The sequence below is a fragment of the Culex quinquefasciatus genome, chromosome 1 (assembly GCF_015732765.1).
Source record: "Culex quinquefasciatus strain JHB chromosome 1, VPISU_Cqui_1.0_pri_paternal, whole genome shotgun sequence".
NCBI classification, from domain to species: Eukaryota; Metazoa; Arthropoda; class Insecta; order Diptera; family Culicidae; genus Culex; species Culex quinquefasciatus.
In genome coordinates this window covers 40,555,704-40,572,711 of record NC_051861.1, presented here as the reverse complement: position 1 = coordinate 40,572,711, position 17,008 = coordinate 40,555,704, and the positions used below count along the sequence as shown (strand labels likewise).

The 17,008-nt window shown below is 35.6% G+C and overlaps 1 protein-coding gene across 1 annotated transcript; it reads right to left on the bottom strand.

Moving 5' to 3' along the window:
- Window positions 1-374: 374 nt before the first annotated feature.
- On the bottom strand, window positions 375-899 carry LOC119769558 (40S ribosomal protein S14-like). Its single transcript, XM_038262454.1, has 2 exons — window positions 808-899; window positions 375-746 (listed from the first exon to the last, which is right to left on the bottom strand). The coding sequence occupies exon 2, from the start codon at window positions 708-710 to the stop codon at window positions 375-377; it is 336 nt and encodes a 111-aa protein (XP_038118382.1). The 5' UTR covers window positions 711-746; window positions 808-899.
- Between the last annotated feature and the right edge of the window lie 16,109 nt (window positions 900-17,008).

Genomic DNA, 17,008 nt, shown 5'->3' with positions numbered 1-17,008 from the left:
TGAAACTTTATATTCACTTTATACGCATGGAGGTAAAATTGAGTGGCGAAGTCTAGAGTTGATATAAAGTTATACAGCGGTAAAACGTCAAAATACTACTTTACCGACAGAACAAAAATAGAAAAATCAAAAAGCTTTGCGCAGCTCTTTCTCTCTCTTGGGAGAGTGCTTTTACGCTGGGATGACGATTTTGAAAGTTTGTTTGTTTGTTTTGCTGTGTTGCTTTGCTTTCGAGATTCTAAACTGCGTGTACTGAGATGTTTCACCTAGATGCCCTGCGCCAACCGTCTCGTCCGTCCTGAAATATGTTTATTCAGATGATTTTTGCCGACTAAGAAACACTTGCCAGATTAAAACAGAGCATTTATTTATGTTTATACTAAAAGCACTAAAAAAATCACAAAATTCTTTGACGAACAGGACAGAGCACGGTGCGTCGACTGAGCACCCGGTCCCGGGGTCTTGGTGCGGTTTCCGCCGGTGGCACGCAGCGTGATTCCGAGCGACTTGCACTTATCGGCGACGTCCTGAGCAGCCAACAAAGCGGCGTAGAGCGGAGCCTCGTCACGATCGGCCTTGGCGTTCATGTTGCCGGTGACGTGCGAGGTTGTTTCTTTGCCCGAAAGATCCGTGACGTGGACGAAAGTGTCGTTGAAGCTGGCGTAGAGCGAAAACTCCTCCTTTCTAGTTTTGTTTTTGCAGGAAGCCATCGTAACTAGAAAATTGTATCTTGCGACGATAAGGAGCTGTTCTGGAAAAAGAATAGTTTAATACTAAGCCCAGTTAAACTAAGCATAATTGACTCACATTTTTATAGACGCTGAACCGTGCGCCGAACGATTTTACCTGCAGCAAACATAAACATACCACGAAATACTGCAAAACTTTTATTGCCCTCACTAGTGTTATGTTAGTGTTTTGAAACATTTTAAGAAATGTCAAAATGTGATATAACTTTAAAAGCTTACTCTACAGTGATATATAAAGGTTACCATTAATGCTTCGAAACATTGTTGTGCTAAATGCTTCGAAACTTTAATTGGCTGTTCTATATGTCATTATACGATAGGTAATAATGTTTCAAGCTACAAATGTTTCGAAACATTTGGAAAGACTATTTAAAGTGTCATAGCATCGGGAATGTTTATTTAGGGTGAATTTAGAGTTTTGATTTAGTGCTAGTGGTTACTTGGGATTTACTTCCGCGTCTGACGGAAGGCGTGAACAGACAAATCTCGTCTCGAAAAATGCCACCGGGACCGTCTGGGATCGAACCCAAGCCGACTGAGGGAGAGGCAACCACGCTTACCTCTACACCACGGTTCCGGCCTCATATTTTAACATTCTAAATTGGACCATTAGTTGCTGAGACATTAGAAAATGGTGGGTTGTTTGGGTAAGACTTAGAAAATATCAATTTTCCTGTGTTTAAACCTTTGCATCTCAGCAACTTAGGGTCGTTTTAACAAAGTTCAAAAAAGAAAAATGTAGAGAATTTTCTCAGCTTTAAAAAAATATTTTTTCAAAAGTGATAAGCTTTTCAATTTTTTTTTCAAAAGTGAGAAGCCTTTCAATTTCTTTTTTTTTTCAAAGGTGAGAAAACATGTGCACCTATTTAAAAAATTGAAAAAACTGCCTTTTTTCTAAAAACTAACTTAATCCATAAATTTTGTCTAATTTCGTTATGTTCCGGATTACAAAAACACACATATCACTCAATAGTTCATAAGTGGCATCATAAGTGGCCTTTCGATTATCTAACCATCGGTGGGTCGGATGCTGGATCCGGACATTATTTACATACATTTAAGTGAGATCCGGCTACAAAAAAGTACATAAATATCACTTAAGAGGTAAGAACTCGAGACAGGGTTGACAGATCTTCAATGTTTAAGGCTCGTTGGAAGGGTCTTTCAATTACCTAACTATCGATGTATAAAATGATGATTTTTGGTTCAGTTTACTGCCATTTATTCAATTTCCGAAAATATGTAAAAACACATTTTTATACATAACTTTTGAACTAGTTATCGAAACTTCAAAAAATTCTATAGCACCGCATGGGACCCTAAACCAAGTCGAATGCGACTGGTTTGGTCAAAATCGGTTCAGCAAGTGTTGAGAAAACTGAGTGACATTATTGGTCACATACACACACATAGAACTAGTCATTTGTTCAGTTTTCGATTCTGAGTCGATATGTATACTAGGGTGGGTACGTTTTTTTCAAAAAGTTCTCGGATCAAGTTTTTGTATGGTTCCCCTTGTAGGGCATGCCCATAGGGACTTTCATGTCAAATATCAGCTCATTTGGTTGTAAACTGGCTGCGCGCATCAGGGTTAAAGTTTACATGGGAATTACTATGGGAAATTGGAACTTTTTGTTCAAACGCTCCTACAGGTCTGGGAAAATCACGCGCCAACTTCTGGTATGGCCAGGCCTATGGGGAATGGTCTGGAGAACACTTTTCCCGAAGAAAGCTTATGGATTCGTTGTCTCTAGACCTGGCGCATTGGCAAACAATCCGATGTCTCCGGAATCAACGGTTTTCCCTCAAAAAACATCAAATTTTCCTTAGCATGCTATGATAGCTTGATGAACATCGCGACGCCATATGTCAGGTAGCTACCTGTGAGTGTACAAACAAAGTACACGTAATCGACTGCTGGCGGGCTTTAGAAATTTCCTGTAGAAATTAGAATCCTTGAACATTTTTGTCTGCATTTGTCATTTTTATTATAGATTCATATTAAATACAAATTGGTTTCACATAATCAATCACAATTATCAGTAGGAAAGATGTTTCACAAACTGAGAACTTTTTTTGGATCGAATGATCCTTATTGATTTTGAAATGAAATAAGGCCTTTAAGTCTTTTCCCCCCTCTTCCCTCCTTCTTCAAAATCAGCTCGAAATATCATGGGAGAAAAACATATTTTCTTAATAAAATAAAAGTTTTATTAGCTGAAAACTTTTAGTAATTTATCTGTGTTGATAATCATGTTTGGGCTCGTTTAAAAATATTTTGAATTGTTGTGAAATTCCGACGTAAAGCTAAGCACGTTTTTGCAACTTTACAAATTTTCGTCGATACATAGATATTCTGAAAACTCATGATTGCTAAATGACTGGACTAATGTAAAATTCATTTTTAACACTTTTTCGCGTTAATGTAGAAATCATGGTTTGACATTAAATTTTTATATTTATGTTTATTGTTTTGCCCCTCCTCCCGTTCGATTTTGGTAATTTCCACCCGGGCAGAAAGTTGCATCTTGGAAAAATCTACCCATGTTCGTAAAAACACGAACAAGTCAAGTTCACCCCAGAGTATGGTTAAGATATAACCGAACATGGCCACGAACATAAATTGTTCGAGTCGTATCTGCGAAAAATCTTGTTGAGTTTATTTGACCAACAATGCCACATCAAGTTGAGTTTATAGTAGCAAACAACTGAAATCTTCCAAAAATCATATCAAGTTCATAAAGTAGATTTTGATCCCAAAAATAATTTTATTGGTTTTTAATGCACCCCGCCACAATTCAGACCCCCCCCCTCCTCTCCCCCCTTCTTCCTCTTCATAAATATGAGTAATATTGCAGGAATATACGCACTTACATCAAAACAAGATTTTTCAAAGTTGAAAAATTATTTTACTTTAAAAACCCATTAAAAAATTGTGGAGAAAGCGTTGATTTGCCAAAATGTTATAATAATTTTCCAAATCACGAAAAATCCAAAGTCTCTATATTCAATTTTTTTTAAATTAAAAATAACAGTTTATGAAAATATTCCTAAAATTGCATAAGTCCAAAAATCCACAGTAAAATTCCAAAAAGCCTGGTAATGTTTCTTATCGAAATAATTTTTCAAAATGTTGAAAAATATTCAACTGGCTGAGAGCAAAAATTTCGCAAAGTCCTGAAAATCTAAAAATTCTACCAAAATCTTATCGTGATACTGATCCCGTAAATTTTCTAAGTGCCGGAACGATTTTTGTAGGGGGTATATCAATAATTATTAAAAACCAACTTTCGAATTTCAAAATTTCAATGAAGACGTTTTGTTAAGGACATTATTTTAGGAACAAACTGATGTTTTTGTAAAAATCGGACGAAAATTTCCTGTAATTTCGACGATTTTTCCGAAATTTTACTGGCTAAAAGCCAAAATTTTGCTAAGTCCAAAAAATCAAATAAATTCTACCAAAAATCTTGTCGTGATACGGATCCCGAAAATTTTCTAAGTGCCGGAACGATTTTTGTAGGGGGTATATCAATAATTATTAAAAACCAACTTTCGAATTTCAAAATTTCAATGAAGACGTTTTGTTAGGGACATTATTTTAGGAACAAACTGATGTTTTTGTAAAAATCGGACGAAAATTTCCTGTAATTTCGACGATTTTTCCGAAATTTTACTGGCTAAAAGCCAAAATTTTGCTAAGTCCAAAAAATCAAATAAACTCTACCGAAAATCTTGTCGTGATACGGATCCCGTAAATTTTCTAAGTGCCGGAACGATTTTTGTAGGGGGTATATCAATAATTATTAAAAACCAACTTTCGAATTTCAAAATTTCAATGAAGACGTTTTGTTAGGGACATTATTTTAGGAACAAACTGATGTTTTTGTAAAAATCAGACGAAAATTTCCTGTAATTTCGACGATTTTCCGAAATTTTACTGGCCAAAAGCCAAAATTTTGTTAATTCCAAGAAATCAAATAAATTCTACCAAAAATCTTGTCGTGATACGGATCCCGAAAATTTTCTAAGTGCCGGAACGATTTTTGTAGGGGGTATATCAATAATTATTAAAAACCAACTTTCGAATTTCAAAATTTCAATGAAGACGTTTTGTTAGGTACATTATTTTAGGAACAAACTGATGTTTTTGTAAAAATCGGACGAAAATTTCCTGTAATTTCGACGATTTTTCCGAAATTTTACTGGCTAAAAGCCAAAATTTTGCTAAGTCCAAAAAATCAAATAAATTCTACCGAAAATCTTGTCGTGATACGGATCCCGTAAATTTTCTAAGTGCCGGAACGATTTTTGTAGGGGGTATATCAATAATTATTAAAAACCAACTTTCGAATTTCAAAATTTCAATGAAGAAGTTTTGTTAGGGACATTATTTTAGGAACAAACTGATGTTGTTGTAAAAATCGGACAAAAATGTCCTGTAATTTCGTCGATTTTTCCGAAATGTTGGTTCAAAGCAAATATAAACATCAAAATAATTTATCATGTTTCCAAACTCCCGAAAATTTTCTAAGTCCCAAAAAATGCTTTTTCTGTAAAAAGTAATGAATTAAAAAATATACGCAAAAATTTCAAAGTCCAGCATAAATAAGATCAAACTTTAAAATATCAGCTCATGAAAATTATTCTAAGTATCGGAAATTGAAAATTCGGTCAGTGACTGCAAATTTTTCTAAGTCCAGCATAAATTTGAAACAAAGTCAAAATAATCATTTCATAATGTTCGGGTAAAATTTTTGAAAAAAAATTAATTTTCGAAATTTTTGCTAAGTCTAAAAAAACTACCACTAACAGCTCAATATCAACTGTAGATAATGCAGTATGATCATGGAATATACTTTCCATGATACGCAGTCGGTTTCAAAAGTCGTCATAACTCGAGGAGTTTACAACAAGATGCAAATCCCCGGGCAGAAAGTCGCATCATGGGACGAACAAAAAAATAACTTGAGTTGTTTTTGATATCATGGCATGTTTGATATTTGTTCCAAAAACTCTTAAAATGCGCGCCGAAATCTATGTTCCTTTCTATGTTTGTAGACCTTTTATCATCAGTTGATAAATTTCCATTTTCTCATGATATTACCGGACTTAGAAAAAAATCGAAAGCCGAATTATTTTGGGATTTAGAAAAAAAAATTGACCTCTTTATCATGAGATGATATTATTTTGTTTTATCATGTTTTCACTGGACTTAGCAAAATTTCGAAAGCCATATTATTTTGGGACTTAGAAAAATTTCGAAATCTTTATCATGAGATGATATTATTTTGTTTTATCTTGTTTTTGCTGGACTTAGCAGAATTTCGAAAGCCAAATTATTTTGGGACTTAGAAAAAATTTCGACCTCTTTATCATGAGATGATATTTTCTAGTTTTATCTTGTTTTTGCTGGACTTAGCAAAATTTTCACTCCTCGACAAAATTTCACTTTTCCTACACTTAGAACATTTTTGAAAACCCGGGATTATGAGATGATTTACAAGGTTAATTTTTTTTCAAGCCGGACTTAGCTAAAATGGCAGTTTTGTTAATGGACATTTTTATTGACTTTTTTTCCACTTTAATTTACTTTAAATACACTAGTTAAACTAATCACATTAAAAAGTATTTTACCGCATATAAAATTTCATCGCAAAACGCAAAATGAGCCCACGCGCTCGCTCACTCTCTCTTTCTCTCTTCTTTCGTTCATGCTCGCACGCAACGCGCGCGGCATGTCGTGACAGGAATCGGCAATCGGCAGACAGACAGCTTTTGCGTTCGTGGCGGGCTGGTTTGTTTACGTTTTCGCGCAGTAGTTTTCCACGGATAAATTGTAGTCCGCGAATCGCCGCGGGTTGTGAGTACGTTCTGTGGCCGAGGGAGTGTGTGTTCGTCCGTTCCGTGGCGTTCGGGAGCCGTGATATGTTGTGTTTAAGTGATTGTTTGTGTTTTTGTGGCTGGGGGGGCGAAGAAAAAGTTTCGCTCCGTGTTGACGGGTGCAAGGAAAGTTTCCCAAGCCGCTGCACCAGAAAAGTAATTCCCTTGCCCAAGATGCTGCTGTGGATTAACGTGGAAAGGATTTTGGCGGATTCGCCAGGACAAGGGACAAGGGTTTGTTTACGTTTTTGGTGCAGTAGTTTTCCACTGATTAACAACAGTCCACGAATCGCCGCGGGTTGTAAGTGCGTATTTTGGCCGTGGGAATGTGCGTTCGTTGGTGTCATTTTATGTGAGATTTGCGAAATGTTGTTATTTATGTGAAAGTTGATGTTTTGGTGGCTCGTTGGAGAAGAAAAAGTTACGTTAGCGCGTGCATGACAAAGCCGCAGTTCGCAGAATCGAAATCCTCCTGCCTGCATGTCGCTGGTCATCCTCCTCCTCCTCCAGCAGATGCTATCAAGACGCGGATCAACGTCGGAATGATTTTGGCGAATTTGACAGTTCTCGGTGGAGGAAAACAGCAGTTTCGATTTGTTTTGGTTTTTGTCGTCGTGTCATCAGAATCGCGATTTGTGGAGGAACCGTATTTGGTCCGTGTGTTTTCGCGAGTGTGCGTGTGATTGTTTACGTTTCTAAACCTTCCTCTTCTGATTCCGGAGGAGATGATTAAATTGTGTGGCTCGCAAGCAGTTTCACGGAGGAAGATGAGTCCACCTGAAGTGGCTACATATGTTGGTTCTACTAGTCAACCGACAAATATTTTTCGACGATTTTTAAAACTCAGATAAGTATTGCTTGTTTTCTTTTTCTTTGTTTACTATTGAATTTTTAATTATTCCATAAATTTTGTTTGAGAATTGATGCTTTGTGTTTTATTTTCTCTTACAGATCTACTAACGGGCATTTTCTGGACATTCGGCTTCTAGAATTTTGTTTACTTTGACCAATCAGCTGCAAAAATGGATTGTGCTGCAATCATATGCTCTCTGGATGGATTGGATGAGGATTAACAAGGTATGTACGAGAATTATTATTTCAAAGTGAACCTATCACTTCAGTTTAGAAATTCTTTCAAACATTTCAATGTTTGTTTAGCAAAGTTCAGTTTTTCATTTTGTTATTTATGCTGATTTTGAATACACATTATTGACTTTTGACAGATTGATATAAAATTCTGAAAATAAATTATTTATTGATAAGGATTGCATATATTTTTTGATTCTTTCCTTTAAAGACCATATTTTTGTTTATTTTTTTGTTTGGGAATTTTATAAATTTAAATGTTTGTATAAGACCGAGCCACGTTGCCCAGTTGTAACGCTTCCGCCTTGACAATATTTACAAATTTCTACACTTTCAAATAGGTTTGCTAGAATTTCAGGAAAATTTTCAGCGGCCAATGCAAATAAATTAGTGCATTATTGATTTGTTTAGTTCAATTGTACAGATTTTCGTAGCTTTTTCTTTGACTTGGCTTTACAAAAAGTTTGATTTGTTTTAATATTGTTAGTAGTATGCAATTGTGGATGTAATTTTTTGTTGCCCCCTGATTTTTCGGGCAAACTTCGAAGGGAGGAGTGACAAAAACTTTAAATAAAATTTTACCAGCCTTACTTATTCACACTAAACTTTGAATTAATTCGAATTATACGGCAAATGATACAGTCATTCCACATATTCGGAACACTTTTGTGATAATTTGTCAAAAGCATGCCAAATGCATCTTTTCTGTATTTTTAGGACCTTTATTTGGACATTCTTTTGCTATTTCATTAATATAAGCAGTACTTTTAAAACAAAAAAACTGCATTTCGAGACTATTTTATTCAGAGCAGCAAATCGCTGCTTCCAAATTGCCTGTTCCATAATTGTGGGATGTTATTGTGCCTCCCACAATTGTGGAACACCTGAATTTAACTGATATTTTCACAAAAAAAGTTAGCAGACCATTCATAAAACATTACTAAGCATGAGTTTTACTGGTTTCCGAATGTGAAGTCATTAATTTTATAAAAATATGTACCCCTGGAGCGATAAAAAAGATTGTTTACATCGTTAGAAAAAAGTGTTCCGAATTTGTAGATTTCAAGGGTCGAAGTTTTTCTTCAAAAACTTGATATAAAACGATAAAATTTGCAGTTGTTCGATACAGCATTCGAAAGATCGCAAAAACAGCTGTCAAATGAAGGTAAAAGCGAATCATTATGTTCAATTATCGATTTTCTATGATTTTTTGAATATTGGTCGATCTGTAAACTGTTCCTAATATGAGGGATGACTGTATACAAATATTTAAAAAAAAATTAAGATTGTCATTATGTTTAGTCTTGCAGCAGATTGTTTGCTATAGTTTTTTAATTTCAGGCTTATTTAATGAAAATAAATTTTACTAGAAAATCACATCACATTATATTGTTTTATTAAAATACAATTGAAAAACAGTCTATATGAAACTTATATCTTCTTACTGTGTATTACGCTTTCTAAAGCAACAAAATTATTACAGAAAAAAAATATCTGGAAACATCACAACTTGTTATGATACTTTTATGTTTTTGTATGATATTTTTCGCCCCATATTTTTCCAGGAAAAAAATGAACTGGTCGGGATAATTTTATGTTTATGGATGATATTTTTCCGCACCATCGCATGATAATTTGAAGTTTCCATTACGAACTTAAGTTGATAATTTTTTGATATGCGTAGAGTAAATTATGTTCGCGTTTATGTTTGATTAACTCTTAACTGGAAGTTAACAGGTACTTGACATGTTTGTGTTTTTGCGAACATGACAAGTTTGCAGGAAGATGTAACTTTCTGCCCGGGGCCAAGATAGTTCAAAGTTATCGCCACCAACTCACTTTCCGCCCGGGTTACTTTAAAAACTCATTAAAAAATTGTGGAGAAAGCGTTGAATTGCCAAAATGTTATAATAATTTTCCAAATCACAAAAAATCCAAAGTCTCTATATTCAATTTTTTTTTAATTAAAAATAACAGTTTATGAAAATATTCCTAAAATTGCATAAGTCCAAAAATCAACAGTAAAATTCCAAAAAGCCTGGTAATGTTTCTTATCAAAATAATTTTTCAAAATGTTGAAAAATATTCAACTGGCTGTGAGCAAAAATTTCGCAATGACCTGAAAATCTAAAAAATCTACAAAAATCTTATCGTGATACTGATCCCGTAAATTTTCTAAGTGCTGGAACGATTTTTGTAGGGGGTATATCAATAATTATTAAAAACCAACTTTCGAATTTCAAAATTTCAATGAAGACGTTTTGTTAGGGACATTATTTTAGGAACAAACTGATGTTTTTGTAAAAATCGTACGAAAATTTTCTGTAATTTCGACGATTTTTCCGAAATTTTACTGGGTAAAAGCCAAAATTTTGCTAAGTCCAAAAAATCAAATAAATTCTACCGAAAATCTTGTCGTGATACGGATCCCGTAAATTTTCTAAGTGCCGGAACGATTTTTGTAGGGGGTATATCAATAATTATTGAAAACCATCTTTCGAATTTCAAAATTTCAATGAAGAAGTTTTGTTAGGGACATTATTTTAGGAACAAACTGATGTTTTTTGTAAAAATCGGACAAAAATTTCCTGTAATTTCGTCGATTTTTCCGAAATTTTGGTTCAAAGCAAAAATAAATATCAAAATAATTTATCATGTTTCCAAACTCCCGAAAATTTTCTAAGTCTCAAAAAAATGCTTTTTCAGTAAAAAGCAAAGAATTAAAAAATATACGCAAAAATTTCAAAGTCCAGCATAAATAAAATCAAACTTTAAAATATCAGCTCATGAAAATTATTCTAAGTATCGGAAATTGAAACTTCGGTCAGTGACTGCAAATTTTGCTAAGTCCAGCATAAATTTGAAACAAAGTCAAAATAATCATTTCATGATGTTCGGGTAAAATTTTTGAAAAAAATTAATTTTCGAAATTTTTGCTAAGTCTAAAAAAACTACCACTAACAGCTCAATATCAACTGTAGATAATGCAGTATGATCATGGAATATACTTTCCATGATACGCAGTCAGTTTCAAAAGTCGTCATAACTCGAGGAGTTTACAACAAGATGCAAATAAACAAGCCAAGATAGTTCGAAGTTGTCGCAACCAACTCACTTTCCGCCCGGGCAATGGCCTTATACATCAACAAAAACACTACTTGAAAACTTTTAGATAGCTAAACAGACACAATGCTACACAATTATTTTCAAATTAGAAAACATGTTTTACACAATTAAACCAAACCGATTTAGAACATGTTGATAAGACGTTCGCTAAACGCAACTAACATTGCATGTTCCGCGGCGTAACACTTTCTCCCGAAGGCCACCGGCGATGCTCACTCTGTTTACACATGTTGATCTCGATAGCGCTAGCCGGCAACATTTTCTAATACCTCGCAAGTTCCGATTTCGACCATTTCTTCACGGAAGATTCACGGGTAACCATTGCGAGGAAACCAGCGTTTCAAGCGTGACCAACTCTCCAACAAACTCTCCAGCAGCGCCGTGGAGTTGCTCAAAAGAGTTGTAAAACAAACCCTCTGGTCTCTTTCTCTCCGCGGTATTTTGAGCCGCGAGGTGTTTAATGTGGTCTTAATCAGTGGTCACTCGTGGGCATCACGTTCAACAACGCACCAACATCGTTGATACGATTCGCTGGTCTTTGCTCATGTGTGGCCCAGGAATGGCTTCATTTAGGAGATTTAGAGATTCAGAGAATTTATGGTGCTTGAAAATGTCACATTCATTGTTATTTCAAACAGGAAAAAAATTATCGAAATGAAACTTGAAATTGTAATCTTCTTTATACGATGACCCAAACCTGTACATGTAACATAATTGCCAACATTTGTCAGACAATCGATCCAATTTTCCTCCGTTTTTCACCAACAAAGTCGCGTAATTTCAATCCCTCGATCAACTCATCCATGTTACCAAATCTAATTCCATTTACACTCCATTAGGTTCGTTGGACCATCCGCTTTGCCGGAATAAATTGCACCACGAAACCAACCGAGCTGGGAATTGTTTCACACAAATTTTCGACTGAGCATTAACAATTGGGTAACCAACCAGCTTGGGTCGATTTCATACTCAACGAGCTGTCGTTTGATGGATGATCAATTAACGATTTTGGCGTTCGCACTTAGGAACGGCTATTACTACAATTGAATTTCTCAGTACTTTTTAATTCGAAGGTGTCAATTGAGCTGGTTAATTTTTCGAATGGTCTTTAAAGAGATGCTTTTTACATTTTGTTTCATGTTGGAGCCAATTTGGCCATGAATATCGTGGCACCAGATATTTTTAAGTTCCAAACTGTCCTCCGTCACTGAGGTAAGGCTATATATTAACTCGAAAATTGAACTTTTTAATCAAATCTCATAGATCTACTTTTATTTTTCTATATTGATGACTCAGGATGAAATTCTGAACCAATGTTGGGAGAGTGAACAAAACTATGAACATTTTTCATGAGTTAAATTCAACTATGTTTGGCTGATAAGGAGTTTTGAACACAAGATTTTTTTGAGTCTGCACAGGCGTTTGAAAAAAGATATTTGAAACCGGCTTTTTCAAAATATCAGGGATAACTTTATCCCCTTTTAACATCAATAAGAAATCTTAAGCAACATATTTCTTATTCATCCAAGGTATTTATTTTCTTTAAGTTGTATCAATTCCACATTAAACCTTTACAGTTTTGTTTAAAATATAACAAGTTTAATATGGCAATTTTGAAATTTTACGAATCAATTTTTAAAACAGCAGTAAGGCGTTTCGACTATGCTAAACGACTATGCTACACAGTAAAAGTTGTGTAAATTGGGAAGCTGTAATTTTGGAAGGTTGAATATTACCTCTTTTATGATGTAATTTTACCTCAATTTAGACTGAAAAAGTGACATAACATCAGAAAAATTTTCAGAGGTAAAATTACACCATTTTTCTGACATAAAAGATGTTACCCTTCTCAGGTGTAATATCACCATGTTTTTTTAAACTGTGGATACCAATCAATTATACTTTTTAAGGAACTTTTTTAAACAAAAAAGCAAAGCAATCCACTTTAACGACCCCCGGGTCATTTGTGGGCTCTGCTGCAAGTTTCTGCTCATTTCTAGGCGTCCGAAGGTTTTTCTGGGGTGAGTCACCCAGAACCTCTTATTACGCAAATGGACCGACGTTTTACTTCCCCATCCGATAGATGGCGTGATCAGGCAAATCTCGTCACGAAAAATGCCACCGGGTCCGTCTGGGATTGAACCCAGGCCTTACTGGGATGATAGGCTACCACGCCAGCCACTACACCACCGGACCCGGCACTTTTATAAACAATTTATTGTAAAAATAGTGGGACGAAAAATACACATAAAGTGCGTATAGCCTCATCTTTAATCATACTTTCGCAAACTCTTGCAAAAACAATGATCAAGTTGATGTAGATGTCAGTCGAGTAACCATCGGTTGCTACGATCCCAATATGTCAAATGAAGTAACAATGGGGCAAAAGTGACAGACGTAACATTGTGCGATTGGCCTTTGTAGATCAGGCTTTAAGGGATTATTAATTGATAAGTTATCAATTAGTTAGTGCATAAAATTATATTTTGAGCCATTTTTCGGGTCACGAGGGGGGAAGGAACACAATTTTTTTAAAAATATTTGCCTGATTTGCAATACACAAATATACTATTTTTTTTAAATGCTCAAACTACTTTTAGGTTTTTTTTTCATTACGGGTATCCCACGATTTGAAAATTTATATGCATTTTCGCTGTTTTTGGAATTTTTTAGAATTAAAGAATAAAATTTTCATAAAATTCCGAACATTTTGAAAGATTTTCAATTTTTATTCATTGGAATGTGCATATAAAACGATTCGAAATTTTGAACAAATATTCAATATTTTTTGATTTTTTGAATTAATGACTTATATTTTCATAAAATACCGTGTTTTTTGAATATATTCTAATTTTTATATGTTGCACAATGGGTTCCCAAACGATTCGAAACTTAGCTGGCGTTTTTACTTTTTAGATTTTTTTTAAATAAATTACTCAAATTTTCAACAAAAAAAAACCCGTATTCTTAAAACACTAAGCTTTTTATAATTTGCAATATGTTGAATACATACCCACTATATGATTTGAAATTTCTGATACGTTTTCACTGTTAAAGAGTTTTTGGAATTTATTACATAATACCGTTTTTTTTCGAAAATACAAAAATTTTCGTAACTTACTATCAGAGTATTTGTATTTTTCCAAATACAATTTTTTCAATGCTTGAAAAATTGATAAACATGATGATATCCCATATGGCAAATTATAAAAATTATTGTTCATACTTTCAAAAAATACCGCATTTTCTAAAAGTAATTTGTGAAAATTTGAGTTATTCATTCAAAAAACTAGAAAACAACAAAAATGCATCCGATATTTTAAATTGTTTGTTACTCTTATGTGAATAAAAAAAATGTAATTTTCGAAAAACTAAAATTTTTGAGAAAATTTAAGAAATTCACCAAAAACTCTTAAAAATAAAAAAGCACAAAGCATTTTATTTCGTTTGATACCCATATTGCAAATCATTAAAAATTTGAGTGCATTCAGAAAAACGGTATTTTGAGAAAACTAGAAAACAGCAAAAATCCTTGCACAATTTCAAATCGTTCGATTTCAACATTGCAAATTATGTAATTTGATAGTTTTCGAAAAAATACAATATTTTGCGAAAATTTAAGAATTTTGCAAAAAATCTAATTAAAAAGAAAAAGTTAACAAAAATATGCTTTGTTTGCTACCAATATTGCAAATCATTTAAATTTGAGTATTTTCAATATATATGATATTTTGTGAATTCTTAAGTATTTATACTTTGATACTTATATGTATTTGCCGGGACCCGCGGTATAGGGGAAGCGTGGTTGCCTCTCACTCAGTCGGTCTGGCTCGATCCCAGAAGGTTCCGGTGGCATATTTCGAAACCAGATTTGTCTGACCACGCCTTCCGTCGGACGGGAAAGTAAATGTTGGCCCCGGTCTAACCTAGAGGGTTAGATCGTTAGCTCAATCCAGGTGTAGGAGTCGTCTCCTGGGCCTCGGTGGAGTCGCTGGTAGGCAGTTGGGCTCATAATCCAAAGGTCGTCAGTTTGAATCCCGGGGTGGATGGAAGCTAAGGTGTAAAAAGAGGATTGCAATTGCCTCAACAATCAAGCCTTCGGACACCTACACAGAAAAAAATCCGATGGTAAAATCGCATGCAAAAGCATGCACATCACCCTCGTCAAAATAAACACTTAATATTACACACTGCATGTACAATTTTTGTAAACACAAAAAAAAAATTGCAACCGACGGAAATCAAACCCAGCACCTACAGTACGGGCTGGCGCCTTAACCCGCTCGGACATCAGACCGATGAAAAATGGAAAGGATAAACGTATATGTCAGCTTGGTATTTCGATTAAGTAGGTTTCCCATACTGATGGGCTACATATTTCAGGGTGTAATACAGAATTATACAGAATTTCATAAAATAAAGCAAAATTTATTTTACACCCAGGCCTTTTACACGCAGCTGGAATACTACTTTATTTGCTGTGTAGTTTCAAATAGGAATCTCGCAATCGAGAACGCCAAGGCAATACTGTAGAGCGAGCAATTTGATTTTTGATTTATATGTATTCATTTATTTTTTGAAAGCATTGGTAAGTTAACATAAAATGGTTCGACGAAGTAAATTTTAAAATTATTTATGAAAAAGTGGTAATCGTCCTTTATCGTCGATAACATTAACGGATATAGAATTATCATAATAACAATTACGATAGATTGTCGTTATCGTCCCGACGATAACGATTAACATTATCGACGATATGTTTTCCGTTTAACAGCCTTGATTTTTAGCAAAATTTCCACATTGAGCCAAATACACTAATTTCTTTTCCTTTATTTTCCAAACTCCGCAGGTCGCAAAAAGGGTCAAGGAGGGGGAAGCAACAACAACATCGTTGTAACCGACGGCGGAGGGGGCGGCCACGGTGGTGGATCGTACCACGTGTACAGTGAAGAGAGCGGCGAGGGTGGCAAAAAGGGCAAAAAAGGTCGCAAGAAGCGGAACAAGCGCAAGAAGCATCGTAAGGGCTGGAAGAAGCACATGAAGAAGGCGGTTCCGATCGGGTTGGGAATTTTGGCGCTGAAGGCCCTGCTGCTGCACTTTGTGCTGAAGAAGCTGGTCCTGGCTACCGGGCTGTCGCTGCTGCTGAGCAAGAAGTCGCTGCTGGTGTCGGCGTTGATTGCGTTGAAACTGATGTTCCAGCATCCACACAGCAGTGACAAGAGCGAGAGTAGCAAGCTGGAAGTGGTGCACATTCCGATCCGGAAGGAAACGGGCTTCCACAAGAAGATCCAGCTGCAGAAGGTTAAGGTGAAGCCACAGTTCAAGATTAAAAAGTTGACTACGACCAAGAAGCCAGGCTACGGACCGTACGCCATCAAGCACACACATCAGCAGATGGAGGATTTCGGAGGGAAGTACATCCCGCTGGGTTACGAGTCCCAACAGCACAACTACTACGACATTACGACGCCCCCACCGTCTACGTACGTCGACCAACTCCCGGAAACCGGTGAGGACAACTTCTTCGACGTGAACGATCTGCAGTTTGCCCGGCGGGATGGGTGGGATGGATGGACCGGTTGGAACCGGGGCGAAAACGGAGATCCGTACAGTGGAGCTTTCGAGCAGAAGCAGTTCAGCGATGGTGGCGACTACGGACAGGGCTATTACAACAGTCACGGAGGGTTCTTCCAGCAGCAGCAACAACAACAACAGCAGAACAACGAGTGGACAGGTCAAGTGAGCGGAGACAGTCAAACGCCATACAAGCAACGGAACTTGGCACAGATGAAGTACAGAAGAAGGCGGCTGGCAGTCGGGAGGACTGTGAAATGAGAGCCGATGAAAAGGCTTGTTTTGTTGAGAGTAAATAAATAGCTAATTAAATATCTTTACCATACCAAAAACAATGAAACTAAATCAAAGATGCTACAAAAAAAGCTATACATATTGAAAGTATTAGGAATAAGTATTTAGCATTTAGTAACTTATTCATATTTATTTGGTACGAACCACAAATGTGTATCGTTAAGTCTGGATTGGAAGTTCTCAATAAAGGCATTCTGCTCCTAAACCTTAATCAGTAGATGCATTGTCTGGGGTAAATTGGGATTTTTACATACTAGGCGTCATCCATAAAGTATGTCACGCTAAAATCGGCCAAA